This window comes from Struthio camelus, chromosome 3 (assembly GCF_040807025.1).
Source record: "Struthio camelus isolate bStrCam1 chromosome 3, bStrCam1.hap1, whole genome shotgun sequence".
Classification (NCBI taxonomy): domain Eukaryota; kingdom Metazoa; phylum Chordata; class Aves; order Struthioniformes; family Struthionidae; genus Struthio; species Struthio camelus.
The window spans coordinates 1,121,439-1,147,990 of record NC_090944.1 but is presented as its reverse complement, the minus strand read 5'-3'; the positions used below and the strand labels follow the sequence as shown (position 1 = coordinate 1,147,990).

Below are 26,552 nucleotides of genomic sequence, written 5' to 3'. Positions count from 1 at the left end.
GTGTTGCAGGGAGTCCCAGGAAGTCCCAGGGTTCCCGGGGGTTGCAGGGGGTCGCAGGGTTCCTGGCGGTCCCAGAGTCCCGGTGGTCCCGGGGGGGGTCACAGGGGGTCCCAGGTCCCGGGGGTTCCCGGGGTTCCCAGGGGTCGCAGAGGGTCCAATGGGTCCCGGCAGTCCCGGGGGTCACAGGGGGTCGCAGGGGTCACAGGGGGTCCCAGAGTCCCGGGGGTTCCTGGGGGGTCTCAGGGGGTCCCAGCGGTCCCGGGGGTCTCAGGGGGTCCCAGGTCCCGGGGGTTCCTGGGGTTTGCAGGGGTCACAAAGGGTCCCAGGGGTCCCGGTGGCCCCGGGGGTCTCAGGGGGTCCCAGGTCCCGGGGGTTCCCGGGGTTCCTAGGTGTCTCGGGGGGTCTTAGGGGGTCCCAGCGGTCCTGGGGGTCTCAGGGGGTCCCAGGTCCCGGGGGTTCCCGGGGTTCCCAGGGGTCACAGAGGGTCCAAGGGGTCCCGGCAGTCCCGGGGGTCACAGGGGGTCGCAGGGGTCACAGGGGGTCCCGGAGTCCCGGGGGTTCCCGGGGGGTCTCAGGGGGTCCCAGCGGTCCCGGGGGTCTCAGGGGGTCCCAGGTCCCGGGGGTTTCCAGGGGTTCCCGGGGTTCCGGGGGGGTCGCAGGGGGGTCTCAGGGGTCCTGGCGGTCCCGGGGGTCTCAGGGGGTCCCAGGTCCCGGGGGTTCCCAGGGGTTCCCGGCGGTCCCGGGGGTCGCAGGGGGTCCCAGGTCCCGGGGGTTCCCGGGGTTCCGGGGGGTCTCAGGGGGTCCCGGCGGTCCCGGGGGTCTCAGGGGGTCCCGGTAGTCCCAGGGGGTCTCAGGGGGTCCCAGGGGTCTCGGGGGGGTCTCAGGGGGTCCCGGTAGTCCCAGGGAGTCTCAGGGGGGTCCCAGGTCCCGGGGGGTTCCCGGGGTTCCGGGGGGTCTCAGGGGTCCCCAGGGGTCTCAGGGGGGTCGCAGGGGTTCCCGGGGTTCCCGGGGGTCTCAGGGGGTCCCGGTAGTCCCAGGGGGTCTCAGGGGGTCCCAGGGGTCTCGGGGGGGCTCAGGGGGTCCCGGCGGTCCCGGGGGTTCCCGGCGGTCCCGGTAGTCTCAGGGGGTCCCGGTAGTCCCAGGGGGTCTCAGGGGGTCCCAGGGGTCTCAGGGGGGTCTCGGGGGTCCCGGCGGTCCCGGGGGTCGCAGGGGGTCCCAGGTCCCGGGGGTTCCCGGGGTTCCGGGGGGTCTCAGGGGGCCCCGGCGGTCTCGGGGGTCTCAGGGGGTCCCGGTAGTCCCAGGGGGTCTCAGGGGGTCCCAGGGGTCTCGGGGGGGTCTCAGGGGGTCCCGGTAGTCCCAGGGAGTCTCAGGGGGGTCCCAGGTCCCGGGGGGTTCCCGGGGTTCCGGGGGGTCTCAGGGGTCCCCAGGGGTCTCAGGGGGGTCGCAGGGGTTCCCGGGGTTCCCGGGGGTCTCAGGGGGTCCCGGTAGTCCCAGGGGGTCTCAGGGGGTCCCAGGGGTCTCGGGGGGGCTCAGGGGGTCCCGGCGGTCCCGGGGGTCTCAGGGGGTCCCGGTAGTCCCAGGGGGTCTCAGGGGTCCCCAGGGGTCTCAGGGGGGTCTCAGGGGGTCCCGGCGGTCCCGGGGGTCTCAGGGGGTCCCAGGTCCCGGGGGTTCCCGGGGTTCCCGGGGGTCGCAGGGGTTCCCGGGGTTCCCGGGGGTCGCAGGGGGTCCCGGATCCCGGAGGTGACATCAGTCCCGGGTCCCGGATCGCGGCGCTGCCGGCGGCGGCCGCCAGGGGGCGCTGTGGCGGCGGCGCGGCCGGCGTTGCCATGGCGACGGATGGAGGTGGTGCCCCCCCGCCCGGTTGCCATGGCGGCGGGAGGGAGGGAGGGGCGGGGGGGCCGGTCCCTCCCGCAGTGGGGGGGGGGGGGCGGTGGCGGCGCATGCGCGGGCGGCCCGTCCGGTCCCGGCCCGGTCCCGGTCCCGCAGAGCCCGGCGCGGTGCTGACGGAGCCAGAGCGGCGGCCGGGGCGACCCGCCGGCCCGAGCGCGGTGAGTGCGGCACCGGCACCGGTCCGGGAGCGGGCGGCTGGGGGCTGCCCGGGGATGGCGGGGACCGGGACCGGGACCGGGATGGGAGCCGCGGACCGCACGTCCCGCCGGGCTGTGGCACGGCCCGGCCCGGCCCGGTGCGCTGCGGCATGGTGCGGCCCGGCTCGGTGCGGTGCGGCTCGGTACGGTACGGCTCGGTTCGGCCCGGCCCGGTGCGCTGCGGCTCGGTACGGTGCGGTGCGCTGCGGCTCGGTACGCTGCGGCACAGTGCGGCCCGGCCCGGTACGGCTCGGTTCGGCCCGGCGCGGCCCGGCCCGGTGCGCTGAGGCTCGACCCGGTGCGGTGAGGCTCGGTACGGTGCGCTGCGGCACAGTGCGGCCCGGCTCGGCCCGGCCCGGTGCGGCTCGGTATGGCCCGGTAAGGCCCGGCCCGGTGCGCTGCGGCACAGCACTGCCCGGTGCGGCCCGGCCCGGCCCGGTATGGCCCGGTGCGGCACGGCTCAGCCCGGCCCAGTATGGCCCGGTGCGGCACGGCTCGGCCCGGTATGGCCCGGTGCGGCACGGCTCGGCCCGGTATGGCCCGGTGCGGCACGGCTCAGCCCGGTATGGCCCGGTGCGGCACGGCCCGGCCCGGCCCAGTATGGCCCGCTGTGGTGCGGCTCAGCCTGGCCCGGTATGGCCTGGTGAAGCCCAGCCTGGTATGGCCCAGTGCGGCATGGCTCAGCCCGGCCCGGTATGGCGTGGTGTGGCCCGGCCCGGCCCAGTATGGCCCAGTGCAGCACAGCTCAGCTCGGCCCGACCCACCCCGGTGCGGCCCGACCCACCCCGGTGCGGCCCTGCCTGGCCCGACCCATCCCGACCCACCCCGGTGCGGCCTTGCCTGGCCCGACCCATCCCGACCCACCCCGGTGCGGCCCTGCCTGGCCCGACCCACCCCGGTGCGGCCCGACCCACCCCGGTGCGGCCCTGCCTGGCCCGACCCATCCCGACCCACCCCGGTGCGGCCCTGCCTGGCCCGACCCATCCCGACCCACCCTGGTGCGGCCCGACCCACCCCGGTGCGGCCCTGCCTGGCCCGACCCACCCCGGTGCGGCCCGACCCACCCCGGTGCGGCCCTGCCTGGCCCGACCCATCCCGGTGCGGCCCGGTGCGGCCCGACCCACCCCGGTGCGGCCCTGCCTGGCCCGACCCACCCCGGTGCGGCCCGACCCACCCCGGTGCGGCCCTGCCTGGCCCGACCCACCCCGACCCACCCCGGTGCGGCCCGACCCACCCCGGTGCGGCCCTGCCTGGCCCGACCCATCCCGACCCACCCCGGTGCGGCCCGACCCACCCCGGTGCGGCCCTGCCTGGCCCGACCCATCCCGACCCACCCCGGTGCGGCCCGACCCACCCCGGTGCGGCCCTGCCTGGCCCGACCCATCCCGACCCACCCCGGTGCGGCCCGACCCACCCCGGTGCGGCCCTGCCTGGCCCGACCCACCCCGGTGCGGCCCGACCCACCCCGGTGCGGCCCTGCCTGGCCCGACCCATCCTGACCCACCCCGGTGCGGCCCGACCCACCCCGACCCACCCCGGTGCGGCCCCATCCCGGTGCGGCCCGGCCCGCCGGGAGCTGTAGTCCCCGGCACGACCACTCGCCCGCGGCTCGGCCCCACCGGGGTGGCAGCGGCGGTGGCAGCCCCGGGCACGCGCAGCCCCGCCGGGGAGCGCCGAGGCCGCTGGCTCCCGGGGCGGCTCACCGGGTGGGTGGGAGAGGATGGACGGATGGTCCCCGCCTCACCGGGGGCGGCGGGGAGCGGGAGGGCGCCGGTAGCCCACCGGCACCCCGGCGGGGGGGATGCCCTGACGCCCCGACTCGGGCCCCGCGGGAGGGGAGCGGGATATTTGCCTTTCCCGCTCCCCTCCTCGCGAAACGCCGGTGAATAGGGTTTTTCCTTCCCGTGCTGGTAAACGCTCCTGCTTTTCTGTAAGGCTGCGCAAGCCTGCTTTGGAAAACGCTGGATTTGAATCATCAAAAGGCACTCGGCATTAATATTTAAGAGGATATCGTGTAGGATAATTATGCTGGAGTAGGAGACTCCAAGAATACAGCCACTAAATGAAAGCTGTGGGAAGCGCTGCCAAAGCCAGCAGCGCTCTGCACATGCTCCTGACGGATGCTATTTAAAGTGATGTAGGTTAGTCGCGAGCGGAGCAGGAGGAGGAACTCCAGCGCGGCCGGGCCGCCGGAGCTGCACCTCCTTGCCCGCTTCCCTGGCTCGGCGCCGTCCCAGACGGGCTTTTCGCCGCGCTCCTTGCAGGAACGCCCGCCCGCCGCGGTCCCCGTGAGCTCCCCCCTGGCCGGTGCTCCCCTCGCGACCTGTCGGTCTTGCTCGGGGCGGGGTGTGGGTGCTGCCGTCTGCTAAATAGGTGGAAAACTGTGAGAAGGGGATGAAGAAGAACCCAGAGAGGAGGAGGAGGTGTTTCTCCAGCCTGGTGGCATGGTCTCGCCAGGACGCCTGAGCCCTAGCTCAGGTCCGGCCGCGGGGAGCAGGGAAGAGCCAGGATCCCAGGATGTGCCTGGGGTCACCCACCGCCTTGGAAAGGAGATGACCGCAGGGGTCTCGGTGGCGGCGGACGGAGGCCAGCTGGGAACGCCGGCCGGAGGTGCGTGAGGATGCTCCTGTGCTCCTCTCGCCGTAGAGACCAAGGTGAGCTGGGACTGTCTCTGTCCACAGCTTTTCTACCGTCCTTGTGGCATCGGGGCTGGCGTGAGGTGGCCTCGTCCAGCCCTGCCGCTGCGTCCGTGCTCCTAGGAGACCCTTGGAGGAAGGGCCGGCCTCAGAGAGGCTCCAAGCAAGCCCTGCAGCTCAGGGATGAAACCCGTGCCGTGCACAGATGCGTGCTGTTGGAGCATCTTGTCCAATGCAGAAGATGCTCTCCTTGCTTCGGAGCTGAACAGCGTGCCTGTGGCAGACAGGTTTCCAGGAGGTGGCTGATGCGACAGCAAGACTGAGGCACCCCCAGGCCCGGCAGGAGAGGTCTCCTGGGTCGGCAACAAGCAGTGTTGGAGGGGGAAAGGTCTTGTGATGCCCACAGAGAAGCTGGAAAGCCAAGCAAGGCCGGTGGGAGCGGAGGTCTGCGGTCGCTGGGGTGAGTGGCAGCTCTTTACGCTTGCGCCGATCTTGCCTTTCCTCGGTGGGAGCACGTCCCTGGAGGTGTTCAGATGCGCAGCCACAGGCCTGGAGGAGGACCGGGAGAAGCCCGCCGTGACCCTGACTGCATCCACCCAAGACCTGCAAGAGGATCCCTGGCTGCTGGACAGAGGCTCTCGCCAACCGGCGTGATTCAGCTGAGCGTCGCGGCAGCGGGTGCAGCTCTGAGCCGCGCTCAGCCTCCCGCTCGCTCCTCTGCCTCTCCCGTCTTCCTTTATTTGTCACTCCAAAAGCCGCAAGGATCCAGCCCTAAAATAGCAGCTGCGAGCCGCTGCAGCCGAGAAGTCCAGGGAGCAGGTGGTGCCGCCGGGTCGTTCCAGGCGGCGAGAGGCCGCCCAGCCCCACGCGCCGGCCCCGGGGCGCCCGCAGCATCCTCGCCCGGGGGCGAGCGGGGCTGGGGGCCCGGGCGCGAGCCTGCCGGGGCCCCCCGGCGTCCGGACGGGAATCGTTGGTGCGTCGGGCGCCTTCCGCCTTTGCCGATCGGTTTGTCTGACTGTTGGGTGCCCTGGCCGCCTGTCTGGAGGACTTCTCCCGTGATGGAGACGAGCGGGCGAGAAGTTGGTGACTGGCTTTGGCAGCGGTCAGCGCTCTCTTCTTGCTGAGCGAACAAGCCCAGCGCTGCCACTCACCTGATTCTCCTCCTGCTTTCTTTGGACCTCAGAGCGCGTTAGCCTAAACCGCAGGGGTGCTCCGGGCGTGGGATGCCAGCGCCTGCAACTGCTCTGTCCCCTGCGTGGGGTCAGGGAGCCGCGCGGGTTGCTGGGTGAACGACCCCTCCGCGCCCCGTGCGAAGGCATCAGGACGGCGCAGCGCCTCTCTGGATAAACACCCATCCAAGCGTTTTATTTGCCTTTGCTCATTGATTAACCAGCATTCAGCAATTTGACAATTAAAATGCAGTGGTAAGCTCGATTTTTTTTTTGTTTTGTTTTGTTTCGTTTTTCCCCCCTCTGCACTGTAAGCATGTCTGGCTGGGAAAGGGGAAGCTTATCTGGATGGTTTCGGAAAAAGGGCACGGAGCGAGAGGGCTGCAGGCCGCCAGATGTGCGGGGGGGGGCTGCACGGCGCACAGCTGCCCTGCGCTCACCCTGCTTTGCACCGGATCGCAGCTCCTTCTCGCCCTCGGCTGAAGCGTTGGAGCGTTTAGTGTTTTGGGTCTCGTCCTAGGGGCAAAACAGTAAGAAAAACACCTGCTTCAGCCCGTTTCTGGCTAGAAACCGCTGAAGTTTCCACTCGGACTTGAAAAGCGCCGCGCCGAACTCACGCCGGAGCTGGGCGGGGGGCCGCGTCCGAAAGGCCCGCTGCCGGAGCGGTCGGCACGAGGGCTGCGCCGCTCCCCGGGGCCCAAACCCGGGCTGGGACGGGGAGGCGCCGGCCCCCGGCATCTGCTCCCGGCTATTTCGGGAAAGGATGGTGCCGGGGCGTGGGGGGGGGGCTGCCAGCTGGCCAGCCGGCCACCGGCTCCTCGCTGCTGGGCCGGGGCGAGGACGGGGCTCGGGAGCTGGGGCACGAGCCTCCCTGCAAGGTGGCTGTGCCCGGCCGGCCCCGGCGTGGGGCGGCTGCAGTGGGTGCTCCGTGCCGTGCCGTGCTGCATTGCTCCATGCCACGCTGCTCCATGCCACGCTGCTCCGTGCCGTGCCGTGCTGCTCCGTGCCACGCTGCTCCATGCCACGCCGTGCCGTGCTGCTCCGTGCCGTGCCGTGCTGCTCCGTGCCACGCTGCTCCATGCCGTGCCGTGCTGCTCCGTACCACGCTGCTCCATGCCATGCCGTGCTGCTCCGTGCCACGCTGCTCCGTGCCGTGCCGTGCCGTGCTGCTCCATGCCACGCTGCTTCATGCCGTGCCGTGCTGTGCTGCTCCATGCCACGCTGCTCCATGCCATGCCGTGCTGCTCCGTGCCACGCTGCTTCATGCCGTGCCGTGCCGTGCTGCTCCATGCCACGCTGCTTCATGCCGTGCCGTGCTGTGCCGCTCCATGCCACGCTGCTTCATGCCATACCGTGCCGTGCTGCTCCGTGCCGTGCTGCTCTATGCCATGCTGCTCCGTGCCATGCCATGCTGTGCTGCTCTGTGCCATGCTGCTCTATGCCATGCTGCTCCATGCCAAGCCGTGCTGCTCCACGCCATGCCATGCCGTGCTGCTCCCTGCCGTGCTGCTCCATGCCATGCCATGCCGTGCTGCTCCGTGCCGTGCTGCTCCATGCCATGCCGTGCCGTGCTGCTCCGTGCCGTGCTGCTCCATGCCATGCTGCTCCGTGCCATGCCATGCTGTGCTGCTCTGTGCCATGCTGCTCTATGCCATGCTGCTCCATGCCAAGCCGTGCTGCTCCATGCCATGCCATGCCGTGCTGCTCCCTGCCGTGCTGCTCCATGCCATGCCGTGCTGCTCCGTGCCGTGCTGCTCCATGCCATGCTGCTCCGTGCCATGCCATGCTGTGCTGCTCTGTGCCATGCTGCTCTATGCCATGCTGCTCCATGCCAAGCCGTGCTGCTCCATGCCATGCCATGCCACGCTGCTCCCTGCCGTGCTGCTCCCTGCCATGCTGCTCCATGCCATGCCATGCCATGCTGCTCCATGCCATGCCGTGCCGCGCTGCTCCGTGCTGCGCTGCTCCATGCCATGCCGCTCCACGCCATGCCGTGCCGCGCTGCTCCGTGCCGTGCCATTTCGTGCATGACTCAGCTCCCGCTCCCCCTCCCCGTGCCGCGCGCTCGGAGCGGGGCCAGCGCCTCGCCGGCCGCCCTCGCCGCTTTAACCCGGCGCCTGGCGGCAGCACCCACGGCCGCGCTGGGGCGAGCGGAGGCGACAGCTCCCTGCCCGCGCCCCCTCCCCAGCTTCCTTCGAGCTGCTGCCGCCGGCCAGGGATTACGGCTGTTTGGACGAACCGTTGTTGCAGGCACAATAGGTAGCTGTAATTCTCGCCAGCATCCCGCGCGCGCGGTCCGCAGGGGCCGTGGGGCTGGGCGCCTGGCTCAGCGCAAACGCTGAGCGCTGCAGGTGCCTCCTTTCCAGCTGCTCCCGCAGCTAAAAATACCTCCCCCCCCCCCTCCGGCTGTATGCCAGCAATGTGGCAGGCAGGGCGCCGGGCGGGAGGGTGCGCAGCAGCTCTGGGATGTTCGCCTCCGGGGACGCGTCCAGCCAGGGAACGTGGCATCAGGATGGGACCCGCGTCCGGGGGTTGCTGCAGAGCTCTGCAGCGGCAGGGCCGTGCGGGGCGCTCCGGGCAGTGATTTTCCTGCGCCCTGGCTGCGTGCTTGGCCCACTTCCCCCGGTGTCGCTGCCTGCGGCTGAGAGCTGCGAGGCGGCTGTCTCGGCTCGGCTGCTGCGTTTCGGTGCAGGCACCTACGCAGCGTTTGCAATCGCAAGGAGGTGGCCAAGCCGCGGCGAGCGGAGGGCTGACGGCTCCTGCCGGCCGGGGCTGAGAGCAGACGCGTTTCCAGTGGCGCGCGGTGATGCTCCGCGTCCCGCTCGGGGTTGCAGGGGCTCTGGCAGCAGCCCGGGCCCGAGCGCTGCCCCGGCCCCCCCGGGCTGCCAGGCACCGGCGCTGCCCGCCCCCGGCACCGCTCTCGGCGGGGGGCTGCGCTGCCCCTCTGCAGCAGCTCCCGGGGCCGCAGGGCCCCGGGGGTGCTGAGCCGGCCCCGGAGCAAGGCCACCGCGACGTGCAAACCCTCGTTTGAGCGATGCGGGCCGTGCACGGCGGCGGGGAGCTGCCTTGCAGGACCCTCGGGTGCCAGCGGGGACCGGCAGCCAACGAGCCCTGGAAAGGGGCCAGCCGGGGGCGATGCAAAGCGGCCGGCGGCGCTGGGACGGGGCACGTGGCCCCCGGAGGTGCCGATCCCGCACCCCGGGGTCCGCAGCCCCTTGCTGCTTTGCAACTCGACCTGCCTCCCCCCGCTGCGGCTCCAAGCCCTCCATCCCGTCGCCGGCGGGAGGTGCCGGGGTGGGGGGGGGTCCCGGCTCAGTGCCGGGGGCAGCAGGGCAGGCGGATGCCGCCCACGGTGGGCATCGGGGCCGCGGTGCGGCGGCCGGGCGTCCCCCCGGCGCATCCTTCCGCTCCCAGCCCCGGACTCATCCCCGGCGCCAGCTGGGAGCGACGAAACCCCCTCGGGCTCAGAGGCAGGCACGCGCGCGGCTGCGCCCCGGCCGGCCGAGCCGGTGCTGAGTCACAGCGACGCCGCGGTGGCGGCTCCCGTCCTGCTCTGGGCTGGCGGCGAGGAGGGGCCGTGCCGTGCCGTGCCGCGTGGGGGAGACGGCTCGCCGGGCACGGGATGCCCCCGGGGTAGCGCCCGGAGCATCCTCCCTCGAGGCGCTGCAGAGCCCGAGCCCGGCTGCGGGGCGCCTGCAAAGCCAGCGCGGCGCGGCACGGCGCGGAGCCCCCCGCCGGCAGCCCCCGCTCGCAGCTGGTCCCTGAGCCCCGGCACCTCTCATCCGCCGGGAAGAGTGAAAGCGGATTACAGCCCCGCCGCCTGCCCGGGAAAAAAGCGTTGTCCCTCTAAGCCTTTCTTTAACGGACCCCAATCCCGGCCCCCGGCAGATTAGGAAGCAATTGAGGGCTGAAACGGGGAGGCTGTAAGCCGCTTACGACCGCCAGTGTGCCCCAGCCCCCCGGAGCCCCCGGCCGGCACTCAGGGAAGAGCAGAGGTGAGAGCAGCAGGACACCTTGCAGAGCAGGGCTGCGCCGAGCCCCAGCTGCAAGGACATGTCCGTGCATCTCCCTTGGGTCACAGAACCACGCACTCCCAGAGTGGTGGAGGTGGTTGGGAGGGACCTCTGGAGATCATCTAGTGCAAGCGTGTGTAGAGGTGCATCATACACGTTGGGGAGATCGCCTCTCCGGCTTCTCTTCTCCGGGCTAAAGAGGCCCAGCTCTCGCAGCCTTTCTTATAGGAGAGCTGCTCCAGACCCTGGACCATCTTGGTAGCCCTCCGCTGGACTCTCTCCAGGAGTGCCATGTCTCTCTTGTCCTGGGGAGCCCAGAACTGGACACTGTACTCCAGGGGAGGCCTCGGCAGGGCTGAGGAGAGGGGCAGGATCACCTCCCTCCACCTGCTGGCAACACTCTGCCTAATGCGGCCCAGCACACCATTGGCCTTCTTGGCCACAAGGGCACACTGCTGGCTCATGTTTAACTTGTTGTCCACCAGCACTCCCAGGTCCTTCTCGGCAGAGCTACTTTCCAGCAGGTCAACCCCCAGCCTGTCCTGGTGCATGGGATTCTTTCTCCCTAGGTGCAGGACCTTGCACTTGCCTTTGTTGAACTTCAGGAGGTCCCCCTCGGCCCAGCTCGCCAGCCTGTCCAGGTCCCTCGGAATGGCAGCCCAGTCTTCTGGTGTGTTAGCCTCTCCCCCCAGTTTAGTATCATCAGCAAACTTGCTGAGGGGGCACTCTGCCCCTTCCTCCAGGTCATTGATGAATATATTGACCAAGACTGGACCCAGGACTGAGCCCTGGGGCACACCGCGAGCTACACGCCTCCAACTAGAGCCTGCGCCACTGACCACAGCCCTCGGAGCTCGGCCAGCCAGCCGCTTCTCCATCCACCTCACCGTCCACTCACCCCACCCACACTTGCTGAGGTTACCGAGGAGGATGTGAGGGGAGACAGTGTCCAAAGGCTTGCTGAAGGCCAGGCAGGCAACATCCACTGCCCTGCCCTCCCCTACCCAGCCAGTCGGTGCAGCCGAGAAGGCGAGCAGACGGCTCAAGCATGATTTCCCTTTGGGGAATCCATGCGCACTACTCCCGATCACCACCTTGTCCTCCACATGCTTAGTGAGGACCTCCAGGAGGAGCTGTTCCACCACCTTCCCAGGGCTGGAGGGCAGGCTGCCGGGCCTGTAGTTGCCCGCCTCCTCCTCCTCCTGGCCCTTTTGGCAGACTGCCGTGACATGGGCTTTCTTCCAGCCCTCAGGCCCCTCTCCTCATTGCCAGCACCTTCCCAAGATGCTGGAGAGCGGCCTAGCAGTAACAGCCGCCAGCTGCCTCAGCACTCGTGGGCGCATCCCATCGGGGCCCACGGATTTGTGGAGGTCAGCTTGGCACAAAGGATCTCGAGCCCGATCCTCCTCGACCAAGGCAGAGTCTTCCTTTCTGCAGACTTTCTCTCTTGTGCCCAGTGCCTGGGATTGCCCAGGGCTGGCCTCGGCAGTAGCAGTAAAGGCTGAAGCAAAGGCGGCAGGCACTCAGCAACTCTGCCTTCTCCGTAGCCTTCCTTGCCAGGGCACCCGCCCCGTTCAGCAGCGGGCCCACGTTTTCCCTAGTCTTCCTTTTGCTTCGGACGTATTTGAAGAAGCCCTTCTTGTTGGCCTTGGCATCCCTCGCCAGGCTGAATTCCAAGTGGGCCTTAGCCTTCCTTCCTTGGGGCATCCCCGCAGGCTCTGACAGCGTCCCTCTGTTCCTCCCAAGTGGCCTGCCCCCTGGGCCACACTGGGTAGACTGCCTTCTGCTGTGTGAGTTTGGCCACGAGGTCCTTGCTCAGCCACGCGGGTCTCCTGCCCACTTTGCTGGACTTCTTATTCAGAGGGATGCACGTGTCTGGAGCCTGGAGGAACTGATGCTTGAATATTAACCAGCTCTCTTGGACCGCCTTCCTTCTAGGGCCCTACCCTATGAGATTCATAGAATCACAGAATGGTTGAGGTTGGAAGGGACCTCTGGAGATCATCTAGTCCAACCTCCCTGTTCAACCAGGGTCCTCTAGAGCATTTTTCCCAGGAACGCCTCCAGACGGGTTTTGAATATCTCCAGGGAAGGAGACTCCACTATCTCTCTGGGCAACTTGTTCTAGTGCTCAGTCACCCTCACAGTAAAGAAGTTTTTCCTCCAAGTATGTCCCTGAAGAGGCCAAAGTTAGCTCTCCTGGAGTCCAGGGTTGGGAATCCTACTTATTGCCCTGCTTCCTCCTCATAAGATCTTGATCTCCACCATCTCATGGTCACTGCAGCCAAGGCTGCCTCCAACCTTCACATCTCCAACTAGACCTTCTTTGTGTGTTAGTACAAGGTCTAGCAGCACACCTCTCCACCCCTCCTGGCATCTCCACCACCTGGGTCAAGAAGTTCTCATCAGTGCTGTGCAGGAACCGCCTTGACTGTTTGTGCCTAGCTATGTCCTGGACGTGCATCCTGCCCAGAGCATCTCCAGCGCAGCCGGGCGCTGGGCCGTGCTGCCCCATGTCCAGAGCCAGGGCCCCGCCACGGGCCCCAAGCCGAGGTCCTGAAGCCCTGGAGCGGCTCCTGGCTCTGCGGGGGCCGGTGGCCCTCACCCAGCCGCGGGGGCAGGAAAACCTCCCGGCTGGTGGCCGGGAGCGTGTTTCGGGGCAGGGGGGGGCTTCACAGCCGGGCGCTCAGGTTGGGGAGCTGGGGGGGGTGTCGATGTGGGGCTGCACCCGGGGTGGAGGCTGCGATGATGCGGCAGGAGCACAGGCCCCCCGGCAGGGGGGGGCTCTGTGACACGGGTGGTGACACAGGGTGACCCGGCAGGGTGCTGCCCCCCCGGCAGTCCCGCCGCCCCGGGGCATGGGGGCTGCAGCAGCCTGCAGGCTCCTTACAGGTGAGCGGGGGCCGCGGCACCGGGCCGGGGCAGGGGCTGCAGCCACGCGGGTGGCCCCCGGTGCTCCCCGCGGCAGCGCCGGGCCGGGGCGCGGGCCGGGACCCGGCGCGACGCCCCCGTCTCTTCCCGCAGCTGGGGCATGGCCGTCAATGTGTATTCCACATCCGTGACCAGCGAGAACCTGAGCCGCCACGACATGCTCGCCTGGGTGAACGACTCCCTGCAGCTCAACTACACCAAGATCGAGCAGCTCTGCTCAGGTTGGGCCCCGGGGACGGACGGAGGGAGGAGGGAGGTGGGTGCCGGGCGCGGGTGCTCGGTGCTGCACGAGCCGCGGTGTCCGCCCGCCCGCAGGTGCTGCCTACTGCCAGTTCATGGACATGCTGTTCCCCGGCTGCGTCCACCTGCGGAAAGTGAAGTTCCAGGCCAAGCTGGAGCACGAGTACATCCACAACTTCAAGGTGCTGCAGGCCGCCTTCAAGAAGATGGGAGTGGACAAAGTAGGTCCCAGCAGGTCCCCAGGGGTGGGGAAGGGGCTCCGGGCGCCCGCGGCGGGGTGGGGGGTCCCGGGAGCTTGGCGTCCCCGGCACGGCCGGGCCGGGCAGCGGAGGGAGCGGCGCCGCGAGCCCAGCCCGTGCGTCCCCGCAGATCATCGCAGTGGAGCGGTTAGTGAAAGGGAAGTTCCAGGACAACTTTGAGTTCATCCAGTGGTTCAAGAAGTTCTTTGACGCCAACTACGACGGGAAGGAGTACAACCCGCTGCTGGCGCGGCAGGGCCAGGACGTCGCGCCCCCTCCAAACCCAGGTGATCAGATCTTCAACAAACCCAAGAAACCCATTGGCACTGCAGGTAATGTCCGGGTCCCTCCGGAGAGCGCTGCCCCCCGCCCTCCCGCCCGGCCTGCTGCGCCGCACGTTGCTATCGCGGCGCTCCGACGTCCCCCTGCGCCCCTGCCCTCCCCGCCGTCCCCCGCTGCGTGCCTGCTGGGCTGGTGGCTGCCTGGGGCCGTCGGGGCCGAGCAGGTTTGCAGGGACACCCGCGCCGGGGGTGGCTCGGCGCCGGCCAGCCCCGCGGGAGGGACCCCGCTCAGCCACGGGGCTGGGGGCCGGGCTGAGGCTCAGCTGGCTGCTGGGGACAGCTTGCAGCAGCTTGGCATCCCCCCATCCCGTGCTCCTGCTCGTCCCGTGTCTCCGGCTCCCCTCCACTGGTCCCCTTTCTCCCTGTCCTGTGCTCCTGTGGTGCCCCGAAGCCGCTGTGCAGCCAGGGAGTCCCCCAACCGTGGTCTCCATGGGCTCTGTGGTCTCCATGGGCTCTGTGGTCTCTACGGGCTCTGTGATCTCCATGGGCTCCATGGTCCTCATGGGCTCCTTGGTCCCCATGGGCTCCGTGGTTTCTGCAGGCTCCATGGTCCCCACAGGCTCTGTGGTCCCTATGGGCTCCGTGATCCCCGCAGGCTCCGTGGTCCCCATGGGCTCCATGATCCCCATGGGATCTGTGGACCCCACCGGCTCCGTGGTCCCCATGATCCTGGGCTAGGACATGCAGCCAGGACCCTGCAGCAGCGTCTCTGCTCCCTGTGCCCCATACGCCTGCCCCTCGGCCTCCCCGGGGGCCTGATCCTGCCCCAGGCAGGGGGCCCAGCCTGGGCGAGCAAGGGACCGAGCGGAGCCCGCAGCCCCGTCCGACCCTGCCCCAGCGAAGGCTTCCCGCTGCGCCAGCCTGGCCCCTCCCCACCCCCGGCCGCCCTGCGGGGCCACGAGCACCACCGCGGCGGCGGCCGGGGGATCTGGTCACTCGGGGAAACTGAGGCAGGGAGGGGCGGCTTCGGGCACGAAGCGCAGGAGTCCTGGCCCTGCTCTGCCCGCCTTTGCTCCCCGCTGCTGCCACCTCGCTCCCCGGCTCGTGCTGCTTCCCGGCACCGTGGGGGGGGGGGGTCCCTGCTGCGCCGTCCCGGGCAGGAGCAGCCCCCCAAGCCTGCATTAACCTCTGCCTGTCTCTGGCCGCTCTGTCAAGTCCCCCAGAGGACCTCTCCCACAGGCCCCAAGAGCATGCAGAACCCGGCCCGCGTGAGCAACGTCCCCAGCAACATCATCCGGAAAAACTCCCCCGCCGCCCGCAACGGGGGCACCGAAGCCGACGCGCACATCCTGGAGCTCAACCAGCAGGTAGGGAGGGCGCGCTGCCCGCGGCGCTGCCCGCGGCTCCCGGCCAGGGGCAGCCCCGGCCGCGGGAAAGGGTGGAGGGGGCGCAGCGTGAGCTCGGCGTGAGCGGTCCCCCCCCCCCTTTCCCGCAGCTGATGGATCTGAAGTTGACGGTGGACGGGCTAGAGAAGGAGCGGGATTTCTACTTCAGCAAATTGCGGGACATCGAGCTGATCTGCCAGGAGCACGAGAACGAGAACAGCCCCATCATCACCGGCATCATCAGCGTCCTCTACGCCACAGAGGTGAGTGCTGGGCGCCCGGCTCCTCGCCCTCGTCTCCAGCCTTCGCCTGGGGTGCCCGGGGCCGCGTTGGGGCTTTGCCGAGGTCTCCGCGCGGGGCCGGGAGGTGCTGCAGGCGCAAGGTGGCCCGGCCGTGGGGTGGGCGCGAGCCGGCGCCGAGGCTGGGCCCCCTCCCCGGGCTCACGGCTCGCCGTGCCCTTGTGCCAGGAGGGCTTCGCCCCGCCTGAGGACGACGAGCTGGAGGAGCAGCAGCAGCCAGAGGACCAGGACGAGTACTAGCCCCGGCCCGCTCCTCCGCCCCGCGACGAACCACCCCGCGTCGTTCCCCGACCATAGACATTCGAGGTTTTGAGTTTGTACGCCTCGCCCTGCACTATCACACATTATAACAGCGTCCAACCAGCCAGGCAGCCCCAGCTAGTGGTCTCCGTGCTCAGCAGATCCTGTGGGAAGCCACTGGCTGCATAATAAATATATATAAATACATAGAGGAGAACGCGGTTGTAAATAGGCCAGTGGCTGATGGGTGGGGAAGGGCTCTGGCCACCCTGCCCGGGGCCCCCAGCCCTCGCCACGTCCACCCCCCCATATTTATTTCAGTCGTCCTCTGTGGCGCGAGGGCCGCGGCTGCCCCAGGAGCCTGCTCCTTCCCCCGTCCCTGCCCGCCCCGCTGTGTTATAGCTGACGAGAAGGATTGAGCCCGTTGCGCGTTTTTCCCCGGGGTGGCTCTTAACTTGCACTTTGCCTCTGCTGGCTGCACCCCGCCAGCCCCGGTGCCCCGTGTAGATGGGGTGAAGCAGCAGCGCTGGAGACCTCTGCGTTTTTTGGGGGGGGGGGGGGGTCGGTGGCCGCCCGGCAGCCTGTAGGCGCTGGGGAGGCTGCGGCTCAGACAAGGGAGGTGATGTTTTCAGTTTCTTTGAAAGAATAAGGAAAAAAAATAATAATAATAATCGCAGCCTGGCTGAAGAAGCGGCCGCCAGCCCCACGCAGGTGGGGAGCGCCTGGGGGGGGGGCCCGGGGCTGGCCCTGCCGAAGAGCATCCCAAAGGGAAAAAGGGGAGGGGGGGGCATCCACGCTGCGGTGCCGGCGGTCGCCCCGTCCGCCTGCTGCAGCACCCGTCGCTGCTTCACCCAGGGCCGCTGCGACGCCGGGGCGCCCCGAGCCCGTGGCCGGGGGTCCCTGGGGCGGCCCACTCCCCCCCGCCCAGGGTGGGGGGGGGGGGGAACTCTCGCCCTGCAGCGCGTTCGTGCCGGTTTGACGAGAAGGGCGCGCAGCGTCCGCCTCGGCCACCTCCCCGTTTGCATCGCTTGTCGGAGCAGTCCGCCACACTGATTGCAAAGCCTGCATCTGTGTTTTAAGTTTTATTTAAAATAAACTCGTGTGGTTAAAAAGCCGGTCGTGCCCGTCTCTGCCCTGACTCTTGCGCCCAGCGCCGCAGCCCATCGGTCCCGGGTGCGGAGGGCGCCCGGCGCCGGCCGCATCTCCCGGGACAGGATCCCGGTGCGGGCAGCGGTGCAGCCGCCTTCGTGCTCCCGCCGGCCCCCGCGCCGCCTCATCTGCATGGACACGCCCCCTCCCGAACACACCCTCACCTGCATGGACACGCCCCCCTCCCGAACACACCCTCATCTGCATGGACACGCCCCCCTCCCGAACACACCCTCATCTGCATGGACACGCCCCCTCCCGAACACACCCTCATCTGCATGGACACGCCCCCCTCCCCGAACACACCCTCATCTGCATGGACACGCCCCCTCCCGAACACACCCTTATCTGCATGGACACGCCCCCCTCCCGAACACACCCTCATCTGCATGGACACGCCCCCCTCTCGAACACACCCTCATCTGCATGGACACGCCCCCTCCCGGACACACCCTCATCTGCATGGACACGCCCCCTCCCGAACACACCCTCATCTGCATGGACACGCCCCCTCCCGGACACACCCTCATCTGCATGGACACGCCCCCTCCCGGACACACCCTCATCTGCATGGACACGCCCCCTCCCGGACACACCCTCATCTGCATGGACACGCCCCCCTCCCCGAACACACCCTCATCTGCATGGACACGCCCCCTCCCGGACACACCCTCATCTGCATGGACACGCCCCCTCCCGGACACACCCTCATCTGCATGGACACGCCCCCTCCCGGACACACCCTCATCTGCATGGACACGCCCCCCCCCCGAACACACCCTCATCTGCATGGACACGCCCCCTCCCGGACACGCCCCCCCGAGGGTCCCCGCGGGCGCTCCCAGCACCTCCCCCGCCCCGCCCCGGCCGCGGCGCCCCGAGGCCACGGTGGTGGGCGCGGTGCAGCGCAGCGCAGCGGGAGCCCCAGGGCGCTCCGTGCCCAGCCGAGCCCGGGCCCGGCCGGCTGCTCCAAGTCTCCCCACCACCCTCCCGCAGCTGGCGGAGCGCGACGACGGACACGGGGAGACGGCGCTGCCGTGTTTATTCACCCCCTCCCTCCCTCCCTCCCCAACCGCCGCCGCCACCCACGGGGGCGAGCGAGCGATGCCGTCCCGGCTCCCCGCTCAGGGTGTCTTGGCCTTGCGGCGCTGGGTGCTCCAGAGCAGCAGGGAGAGGGCGGCCGCCACGGTGCCCAGCACGCCGCCGAAGAGCAGCACGGGGAAGGCGCCCTGCGGGGCAGAGCGGCGGTGAGCCGCGCCACGGCACCGCGCCGTGCCGCCGGACCCCGGGGTGCCCGCGGGCCGCTCACCTCCCGCAGGCACTTGTAGCCGCGCCAGGGGCTGGCGCAGAGGCACTGGGAGAGGCCGGGGCCGTCCGGGGCGCAGAGCGCGTTCTCGGGGCACAGCCAGGCTGCGGGAGCGCAGGAGCGGCGGCTGCGGGGCGGCTCCGCCGGGCCAGCACGGGGCTCCCCGCCGCCCCGGGGACGCGGCGGGGTCCCGGCTCGCGTGCCCCCCCCCGCCCGCCCGGCACCGTACCCAGCTCGCCGGAGCTGTTGCAGGGGTTCCTCTGGCCCCGGCAGAGCCGGCGGCTGCCGTGCGTCGTGTCCTGCTGCCAGGCGCCGCTCCCGCCGGGGCACTGCAGCCAGGGCGGCACCGCGCTGCGGCACGCGGCTCAGCGCCCAGCCGGCCCCCGGCTCCGCTGCCCTGCTGCCGGTGCCCCCCCGCGCCCGCTGCTGCTCCCCTCCTGCACCCGGCACCCCCTGCTCCTGCAGCCAGCGCCCCCCTGCTCCTGCACCCGGCGTCCCCCCGCTCCTGCACCCGCTGCTGCCCCGCTCCTGCTCCCGCTCCCGCTCCCACCCCGCTCCTGCTCCCGCCGCCCCCCTGCTCCTGCACCCGGCGTCCCCCTGCTCCTGCACCCACTGCTGCCCCGCTCCTGCACCCAGCGTCCCCCCGCTCCTGCACCCGGCGTCCCCCCGCTCCTGCACCCACTGCTGCCCCGCTCCTGCACCCAGCGTCCCCCCGCTCCTGCACCCGGCGTCCCCCCGCTCCTGCACCCGCTGCTGCCCCACTCCTGCACCCGGCGCCCCCCCGCTGCTGCCCCGCTCCTGCTCCCGGCACCCCCTGTTCCTGCTCCCACCCCGCTCCTGCTCCTGGCACCCCCCCCCAGCACCCCCCCACTCCTGCTCCCGCTGCCCCCGCTGTCCCCGCTCCCGCAGCCTGGGACTCACAGGCTCTGCAGGCGGGTGAAGCCCCGGAAGGAGGAGTTGGGCAGAGTCGCCAGCGGGTTCTCCGTCAGGTCGCTGCAAACAGACGCCCGCGCAGGTACCTTGCATCCTACACCTGCACCCGCAATCTGCACCTGCACCCTGCACCTGCACCCTGCACCCACAACCTGCCCCTGCACCCTGCCTCTACACCTGCACCCTGCACTCTGCCCCTGCATCCTACCGCTGCAGCCTGTAACCACACCTGCACCTTGCATCGTGCACCTTGCACCCTGCTGCCTGTACCTGCACCCTACCCCCGCACCGCGCACCCTGTACCGCGCACCCTGTACCTGCACTGCGCACCCTGTGCCTGCACCCTGCACCCGCACTGTGCACCCTGCCCCTACACCGCGCACCCTGCCCCTGCACCGCGCACCCTGTGCCTGCACCCTGCACCCGCACTGTGCACCCTGCCCCTGCACCGCGCACCCTGTACGTGCACCCTGCCCCTGCACTGCGCACCCTGTGCCTGCACCCTGCACCCGCACTGTGCACCCTGCCCCTACACCGCGCACCCTGCCCCTGCACCGCGCACCCTGTGCCTGCACCCTGCACCCGCACTGTGCACCCTGCCCCTGCACCGCGCACCCTGTACCTGCACCCTGTACCTGCACCGCGCACCCTGTACGTGCACCCTGTACCTGCACCGCGCACCCTGTGCCTGCACCCTGCACTCGCACTGTGCACCCTGCCCCTGCACCGCGCACCCTGTACCTGCACCCTGTACCTGCACCGCGCACCCTGTGCCTGCACCCTGCACCCGCACTGTGCACCCTGCCCCTGCACCGCGCACCCTGTACATGCACCCTGCCCCTGCACCGCGCACCCTGTACGTGCACCCTGCACCCGCACTGTGCACCCTGCCCCTGCACCGCGCACCCTGTACGTGCACCCTGCCCCTGCACCGCGCACCCTGTACCTACACCCTGCACCCGCACTGTGCACCCTGTACCTGCACCGCGCACCCTGTACGTGCACCCTGTACCTGCACTGCGCACCCTGCCCCTTCACCCTGCACCCGCACTGTGCACCCTGCCCCTACACCGCGCACCCTGCCCCTGCACCGCGCACCCTGTGCCTGCACCCTGCACCCGCACTGTGCACCCTGCCCCTGCACCGCGCACCCTGTACGTGCACCCTGTACCTGCACTGCGCACCCTGTACGTGCACCCTGTACCTGCACCGCGCACCCTGTGCCTGCACCCTGCACTCGCACTGTGCACCCTGCCCCTGCACCGCGCACCCTGTACCTGCACCCTGTACCTGCACCGCGCACCCTGTGCCTGCACCCTGCACCCGCACTGTGCACCCTGCCCCTGCACCGCGCACCCTGTACGTGCACCCTGCCCCTGCACCGCGCACCCTGTGCCTGCACCCTGCACCCGCACTGTGCACCCTGCCCCTGCACCGCGCACCCTGTACGTGCACCCTGTACCTGCACTGCGCACCCTGTGCCTGCACCCTGCACCCGCACTGTGCACCCTGCCCCTGCACCGCGCACCCTGTACGTGCACCCTGCCCCTGCACCGCGCACCCTGTGCCTGCACCCTGCACCCGCACTGTGCACCCTGCCCCTGCACCGCGCACCCTGTACGTGCACCCTGTACCTGCACTGCGCACCCTGTGCCTGCACCCTGCACCCGCACTGTGCACCCTGCCCCTGCACCGCGCACCCTGTACCTGCACCCTGTACCTGCACCGCGCACCCTGTACGTGCACCCTGCCCCTGCACCGCGCACCCTGTGCCTGCACCCTGCACTCGCACTGTGCACCCTGCACCTGCACCACGCACCCTGTACGTGCACCCTGTACCTGCACCGCGCACCCTGTGCCTGCACCCTGCACCCGCACTGTGCACCCTGCCCCTGCACCGCGCACCCTGTGCCTGCACCCTGCACCCGCACTGTGCACCCTGCCCCTGCACCGCGCACCCTGTACGTGCACCCTGCCCCTGCACCGCGCACCCTGTACCTACACCCTGCACCCGCACTGTGCACCCTGCCCCTGCACCGCGCACCCTGTACGTGCACCCTGTACCTGCACTGCGCACCCTGTGCCTGCACCCTGCACCCGCACTGTGCACCCTGCCCCTACACCGTGCACCCTGCCCCTGCACCGCGCACCCTGTGCCTGCACCCTGCACCCGCACTGTGCACCCTGTACCTGCACCGCGCACCCTGTACGTGCACCCTGTACCTGCACTGCGCACCCTGTGCCTGCACCCTGCACCCGCACTGTGCACCCTGCCCCTGCACCGCGCACCCTGTGCCTGCACCCTGCACCCGCACTGTGCACCCTGCCCCTGCACCGCGCACCCTGTGCCTGCACCCTGCACCCGCACTGTGCACCCTGCCCCTACACCGCGCACCCTGCCCCTGCACCGCGCACCCTGTGCCTGCACCCTGCACCCGCACTGTGCACCCTGTACCTGCACCGCGCACCCTGTACGTGCACCCTGTACCTGCACTGCGCACCCTGTGCCTGCACCCTGCACCCGCACTGTGCACCCTGCCCCTGCACCGCGCACCCTGTGCCTGCACCCTGCACCCGCACTGTGCACCCTGCCCCTGCACCGCGCACCCTGTGCCTGCACCCTGCACCCGCACTGTGCACCCTGCCCCTGCACCGCGCACCCTGTATGTGCACCCTGCCCCTGCACCGCGCACCCTGTACCTACACCCTGCACCCGCACTGTGCACCCTGCCCCTGCACCGCGCACCCTGTACCTGCACCCTGTACCTGCACTGCGCACCCTGTGCCTGCACCCTGCACCCGCACTGTGCACCCTGCCCCTACACCGCGCACCCTGCCCCTGCACCGCGCACCCTGTGCCTGCACCCTGCACCCGCACTGTGCACCCTGCCCCTGCACCGCGCACCCTGTACGTGCACCCTGTACCTGCACTGCGCACCCTGTGCCTGCACCCTGCACCCGCACTGTGCACCCTGCCCCTGCACCGCACACCCTGTGCCTGCACCCTGCACCCGCACTGTGCACCCTGCACCTGCACCGCGCACCCTGTACGTGCACCCTGTACCTGCACCGCGCACCCTGTACCTGCACCCTGCACCCGCACTGTGCACCCTGCCCCTGCACCGCGCACCCTGTACGTGCACCCTGTACCTGCACCATGCACCCTGCACCCGCAATGTGCGTCCTGTAGCTGCACCCTCTACGTGCACACTGCACCTGCACCCTCCACCCCGGCCCTGGGCCCTGCCAGCAGCACCACCCGGCCGCGATGCCGCAGCGCACCCCGCTCCCCGCGCACGGCCCAGCTCCGGAGGGGTGGGACCCGCTCGCCCCCCACCGCGGGGACAGGGACACCAGCCCAGGGCGCTGCGGGACGCGGGGCCGGGCCGAGGGCAGAGACCCGGCCCGGGGGGGCCCGCCACGCGCCATGCATATCCCCCAGGCCCCCCAGCCCCGTGCCCCCACCCCGGGGGGGCCGCGCACTCACAGCACGATGGCGCCCGCCGCCTCCGGCAGCCCCGGCGGGAGGCTCCGCAGAGAGCAGTTGCTCAGGTCCAGCCTGGAAATGGGGCGGGGGCGGCAGGGAGGGAGGCGGGGGCACCCTGCGCCGGCCCCCCGCACCCGCTGCGCCCCCCCAGGCACCCCGAGCACCCCCCTGCCCTTGTACCCACCGAGCACCCTGCATCCCCTGCATCCCCCCAGCCTCCTGCACCCACCGAGCACCCCGCACCCCTGGCATCCCCCTGCCCCCACCGAGCGCCCCCCACCCCTGCACCCCCCTGCACCCCACCCCCGAGCACCCCCACCCCCGTATCCCCCTGCACCCACCGAGCACCCCCCACCCCTCGCATCTCCCTGCCCCCCTGCACCCACCGAGCACCCCCCCGCATCCTCCCTGCCCCCCTAAGCACCCCACACCCCGCATCCCCCCCTGCACCCACTGAGCGCCCCCCATCCCCCGCATCCCGCCTGCACCCACCGAGCACCCCCCATCCTCCCGCACCCACCAAGCACCCCCCCACCCCTGCACCCGAGCACCCCCATGCCCCACCGAGCACCCCCATCCCCCCGCACCCACCGAGCACCCTTCCACCCCTGCACCCGAGCACCCCCCTGCACCCACCGAGCCCCCCCACCTCCCCCAGCTCTTACCCCACGATGCGGCCCGGCTGGGCGCCCCCGGCCAGGCAGCAGCGCCCCCGCGGCTCCGCGCCCGCCCTGCCCGCGCAGTACCGGCCCACGGCCGAGCCGTTGCCCAGCGGCCCCGGGCAGCACCCGCACACCTGCCCGCGACGGAGCCACCGCTGCCACCCACCCTCGCTGGTGGGGTCGCTGGCACCGACCCCCCTGCACCGAGCACCCCCCGACGGCACCGACACCCCCCTGCACCGAGCACCCCCCGACGGCACCGACACCCCCCTGCACCGGGCACCCCCCGACGGCACCGACACCCCCCTGCACCGAGCACCCCCCGACGGCACCGACCCCCCTGCACCGGGCACCCCCCGACGGCACCGACACCCCCCTGCACCGAGCATCCCCCGACGGCACCGACCCCCCTGCACCGAGCACCCCCCGACGGCACCGACACCCCCCTGCACCGGGCACCCCCCGACGGCACCGACCCCCCTGCACCGGGCACCCCCCGACGGCACCGACACCCCCCTGCACCGAGCATCCCCCGACGGCACCGACCCTCCTGCACCGAGCACCCCCCGACGGCACCGACCCCCCTGCACCGAGCATCCCCCGACGGCACCGACCCCCCTGCACCGAGCATCCCCCGACGGCACCGACCCTCCTGCACCGAGCACCCCCCGACGGCACCGACACCCCCCTGCACCGAGCACCCCCCGACGGCACCGACCCTCCTGCACCGAGCATCCCCCGACGGCACCGACCCCCCTGCACCGAGCACCCCCCCGACGGCACCGACACCCCCCTGCACCGAGCACCCCCCGACGGCACCGACCCTCCTGCACCGAGCACCCCCCGACGGCACCGATCCCCCCCTGCACCGAGCACCCCCCGACGGCACCGACCCTCCTGCACCGAGCATCCCCCGACGGCACCGACCCCCCTGCACCGAGCACCCCCCCGACGGCACCGACACCCCCCTGCACCGAGCACCCCCCGACGGCACCGACCCTCCTGCACCGAGCACCCCCCCGACGGCACCGATACCCCCCTGCACCGAGCACCCCCCCGACGGCACCGACCCTCCTGCACCGAGCACCCCCCGACGGCACCGACCCTCCTGCACTGGGCACCCCCCCGACAGCACCGACCCTCCTGCACCGAGCACCCCCCGACGGCACCGACCCCCCTGCACCGAGCACCACCCGACGGCACCGACACCCCCCTGCACCGGGCACCCCCCGACAGCACCGACCCCCCTGCACCGGGCACCCCCCGACGGCACCGACACCCCTGCACCGAGCACCCCCCGACGGCACCCCCCCCCCCCCGCACCGAGCACCCCCCGACGGCACCGATCCCCCCTGCACCGAGCACCCCCCGACGGCACCGACCCCCCTGCACCGAGCACCCCCCGACGGCACCGACCCTCCTGCACCGAGCACCCCCCGACGGCACCGACACCCCCCTGCACCGAGCACCCCCCGACGGCACCGACCCTCCTGCACCGAGCACCCCCCGACGGCACCGACCCTCCTGCACCGAGCACCCCCCCGACGGCACCGATCCCCCCCTGCACCGAGCACCCCCCGACGGCACCGACACCCCCCTGCACCGAGCACCCCCCGACGGCACCGACACCCCTGCACCGGGCACCCCCCGACGGCACCGATCCCCCTGCACCGGGCACCCCCCGACGGCACCGACCCTCCTGCACCGAGCACCCCCCGACGGCACCGACCCTCCTGCACCGAGCATCCCCCGACGGCACCGACACCCCCCTGCACCGAGCACCCCCCGACGGCACCGACACCCCCCTGCACCGGGCACCCCCCGACGGCACCGACACCCCCCTGCACCGGGCAACCTCCGACGGCACCGACCCCCCTGCACCGAGCATCCCCCGACGGCACCGATCCCCCCTGCACCGGGCACCCCCCGACGGCACCGACCCTCCTGCACCGAGCATCCCCCGACGGCACCGACACCCCCCTGCACCGAGCACCCCCCGACGGCACCGACACCCCCCTGCACCGGGCACCCCCCGACGGCACCGACACCCCCCTGCACCGGGCAACCTCCGACGGCACCGACCCCCCTGCACCGAGCACCCCCCGACGGCACCGATCCCCCCTGCACCGAGCACCACCCGACGGCACCGACCCCCCTGCACCGAGCACCCCCCGACGGCACCGACCCTCCTGCACCGAGCACCCCCCGACGGCACCGACACCCCCCTGCACCGAGCACCCCCCGACGGCACCGACACCCCCCTGCACCGAGCACCCCCCGACGGCACCGATCCCCCCTGCACCGAGCACCACCCGACGGCACCGACCCCCCTGCACCGAGCACCCCCCGACGGCACCGACCCCCCCTGCACCGGGCACCCCCCGACGGCACCGACCCCCCTGCACCGAGCACCCCCCGACGGCACCGACCCCCCTGCACCGGGCACCCCCCGACGGCACCGACACCCCTGCACTGGGCACCCCCCGACGGCACCGACCCTCCTGCACCGAGCACCCCCCGACGGCACCGACCCCCCTGCACCGAGCACCCCCCGACGGCACCGACCCTCCTGCACCGAGCACCCCCCGACGGCACCGACACCCCCCTGCACCGAGCACCCCCCGACGGCACCGACACCCCCCTGCACCGGGCACCCCCCGACGGCACCGATCCCCCCTGCACCGAGCACCCCCCGACGGCACCGACACCCCCCTGCACCGAGCACCCCCCCGACGGCACCGACCCCCCTGCACCGGGCACCCCCCGACGGCACCGACCCTCCTGCACCGAGCACCCCCCGACGGCACCGACCCCCCTGCACCGGGCACCCCCCGACAGCACCCCCCCCCCCGCACCGAGCCCCCCCGACGGCACCGACCCCCCTGCACCGGGCACCCCCCGACAGCACCCCCCCCCCGCACCGACCCCCCCCGACGGCACCGACCCTCCTGCACCGGGCACCCCCCGACAGCACCCCCCCCCCGCACCGAGCCCCCCCGACGGCACCGACCCTCCTGCACCGGGCACCCCCCGACAGCACCCCCCCCCCGCACCGAGCCCCCCCGACGGCACCGACCCCCCTGCACCGAGCCCCCCCGACGGCACCGACCCTCCTGCACCGGGCACCCCCCGACAGCACCCCCCCCCCCGCACCGAGCCCCCCCCCCATTCCCCCCGTGCCCCCCCTCACCGTGCCGGCGGCCCGGGGCAGCAGCGGCAACAGCAGCAGCAGCAGGAGGCGGGCGGCCATGGCTGCGGCCCGCCGCGCTCTTCCGGCCCCGCCCCTCGCTCCCGGCCCCGCCCCTCGCTCCCGGCTCCGCCCCGCCCCTCGCTCCCGGCCCCGCCCCCCGCCCCGCCCCGCCGAGGACCTGGCACCAGGCCGCCCCCTGCCGGGCCGCGCGGGCGCTGCAGCTGGCGGAGAGGGGCGGGGCCTGGAGCGAGGGGCGGGGCCAGGCAGAGAGGGGCGGGGCCAGGCAGAGAGGGGCGGGGCCGGGA

General features: G+C 71.6%; 2 protein-coding genes across 5 annotated transcripts; one reads left to right on the top strand and one right to left on the bottom strand.

The window, feature by feature from the left end:
* Positions 1–1,926: 1,926 nt before the first annotated feature.
* On the top strand, positions 1,927–16,635 carry MAPRE3 (microtubule associated protein RP/EB family member 3). Of its 2 annotated transcripts, none has more exons than XM_068936622.1 (7): positions 1,927–2,048; positions 12,930–13,057; positions 13,152–13,297; positions 13,446–13,647; positions 14,812–14,963; positions 15,092–15,244; positions 15,449–16,635. In XM_068936622.1, the coding sequence occupies exons 2-7, from the start codon at positions 12,937–12,939 to the stop codon at positions 15,518–15,520; spliced, it is 846 nt and encodes a 281-aa protein (XP_068792723.1). In that variant the 5' UTR covers positions 1,927–2,048; positions 12,930–12,936; the 3' UTR covers positions 15,521–16,635. The 2 variants fall into 2 exon arrangements, with proteins under 2 accessions (XP_068792723.1, XP_068792724.1); XM_068936623.1 differs by having other exon boundaries at positions 1,933–2,048; positions 13,446–13,602.
* Positions 16,636–17,687: 1,052 nt separating this feature from the next.
* ATRAID (all-trans retinoic acid induced differentiation factor) lies at positions 17,688–26,349 on the bottom strand. Of its 3 annotated transcripts, XM_068936624.1 has the most exons (7): positions 26,248–26,349; positions 23,061–23,191; positions 22,396–22,467; positions 18,897–18,968; positions 18,205–18,326; positions 17,979–18,079; positions 17,688–17,898 (listed from the first exon to the last, which is right to left on the bottom strand). In XM_068936624.1, exons 1-7 carry the CDS (start codon positions 26,305–26,307, stop codon positions 17,794–17,796), a joined length of 663 nt encoding a protein of 220 aa, XP_068792725.1. In that variant the 5' UTR covers positions 26,308–26,349; the 3' UTR covers positions 17,688–17,793. The 3 variants fall into 3 exon arrangements, with proteins under 3 accessions (XP_068792725.1, XP_068792726.1, XP_068792727.1); XM_068936625.1 differs by lacking the exon at positions 17,979–18,079 and having other exon boundaries at positions 17,695–17,898; positions 26,248–26,328; XM_068936626.1 differs by lacking the exon at positions 17,979–18,079 and having other exon boundaries at positions 17,739–17,898; positions 18,205–18,304; positions 26,248–26,328.
* Positions 26,350–26,552: the final 203 nt, after the last annotated feature.

Excerpts from the sequence above, each read along its gene's own strand:
- MAPRE3 (XM_068936622.1), top strand. The coding sequence starts at position 12,937 with ATGGCCGTCAATGTGTATTCCACATCCGTGACCAGCGAGAACCTGAGC. Across the intron at positions 14,964-15,091 it reads TCCTGGAGCTCAACCAGCAG|CTGATGGATCTGAAGTTGAC; the intron begins GTAGGGAGGGCG and ends CCTTTCCCGCAG. Across the intron at positions 15,245-15,448 it reads GCGTCCTCTACGCCACAGAG|GAGGGCTTCGCCCCGCCTGA; the intron begins GTGAGTGCTGGG and ends CCCTTGTGCCAG.
- ATRAID (XM_068936624.1), bottom strand. The coding sequence starts at position 26,307 with ATGGCCGCCCGCCTCCTGCTGCTGCTGCTGTTGCCGCTGCTGCCCCGG. Across the intron at positions 23,192-26,247 it reads TGCCCCGGGCCGCCGGCACG|GTGTGCGGGTGCTGCCCGGG; the intron begins GTGAGGGGGGGC and ends CGTCGCGGGCAG. Across the intron at positions 17,899-17,978 it reads GCTACAAGTGCCTGCGGGAG|GGCGCCTTCCCCGTGCTGCT; the intron begins GTGAGCGGCCCG and ends TCTGCCCCGCAG.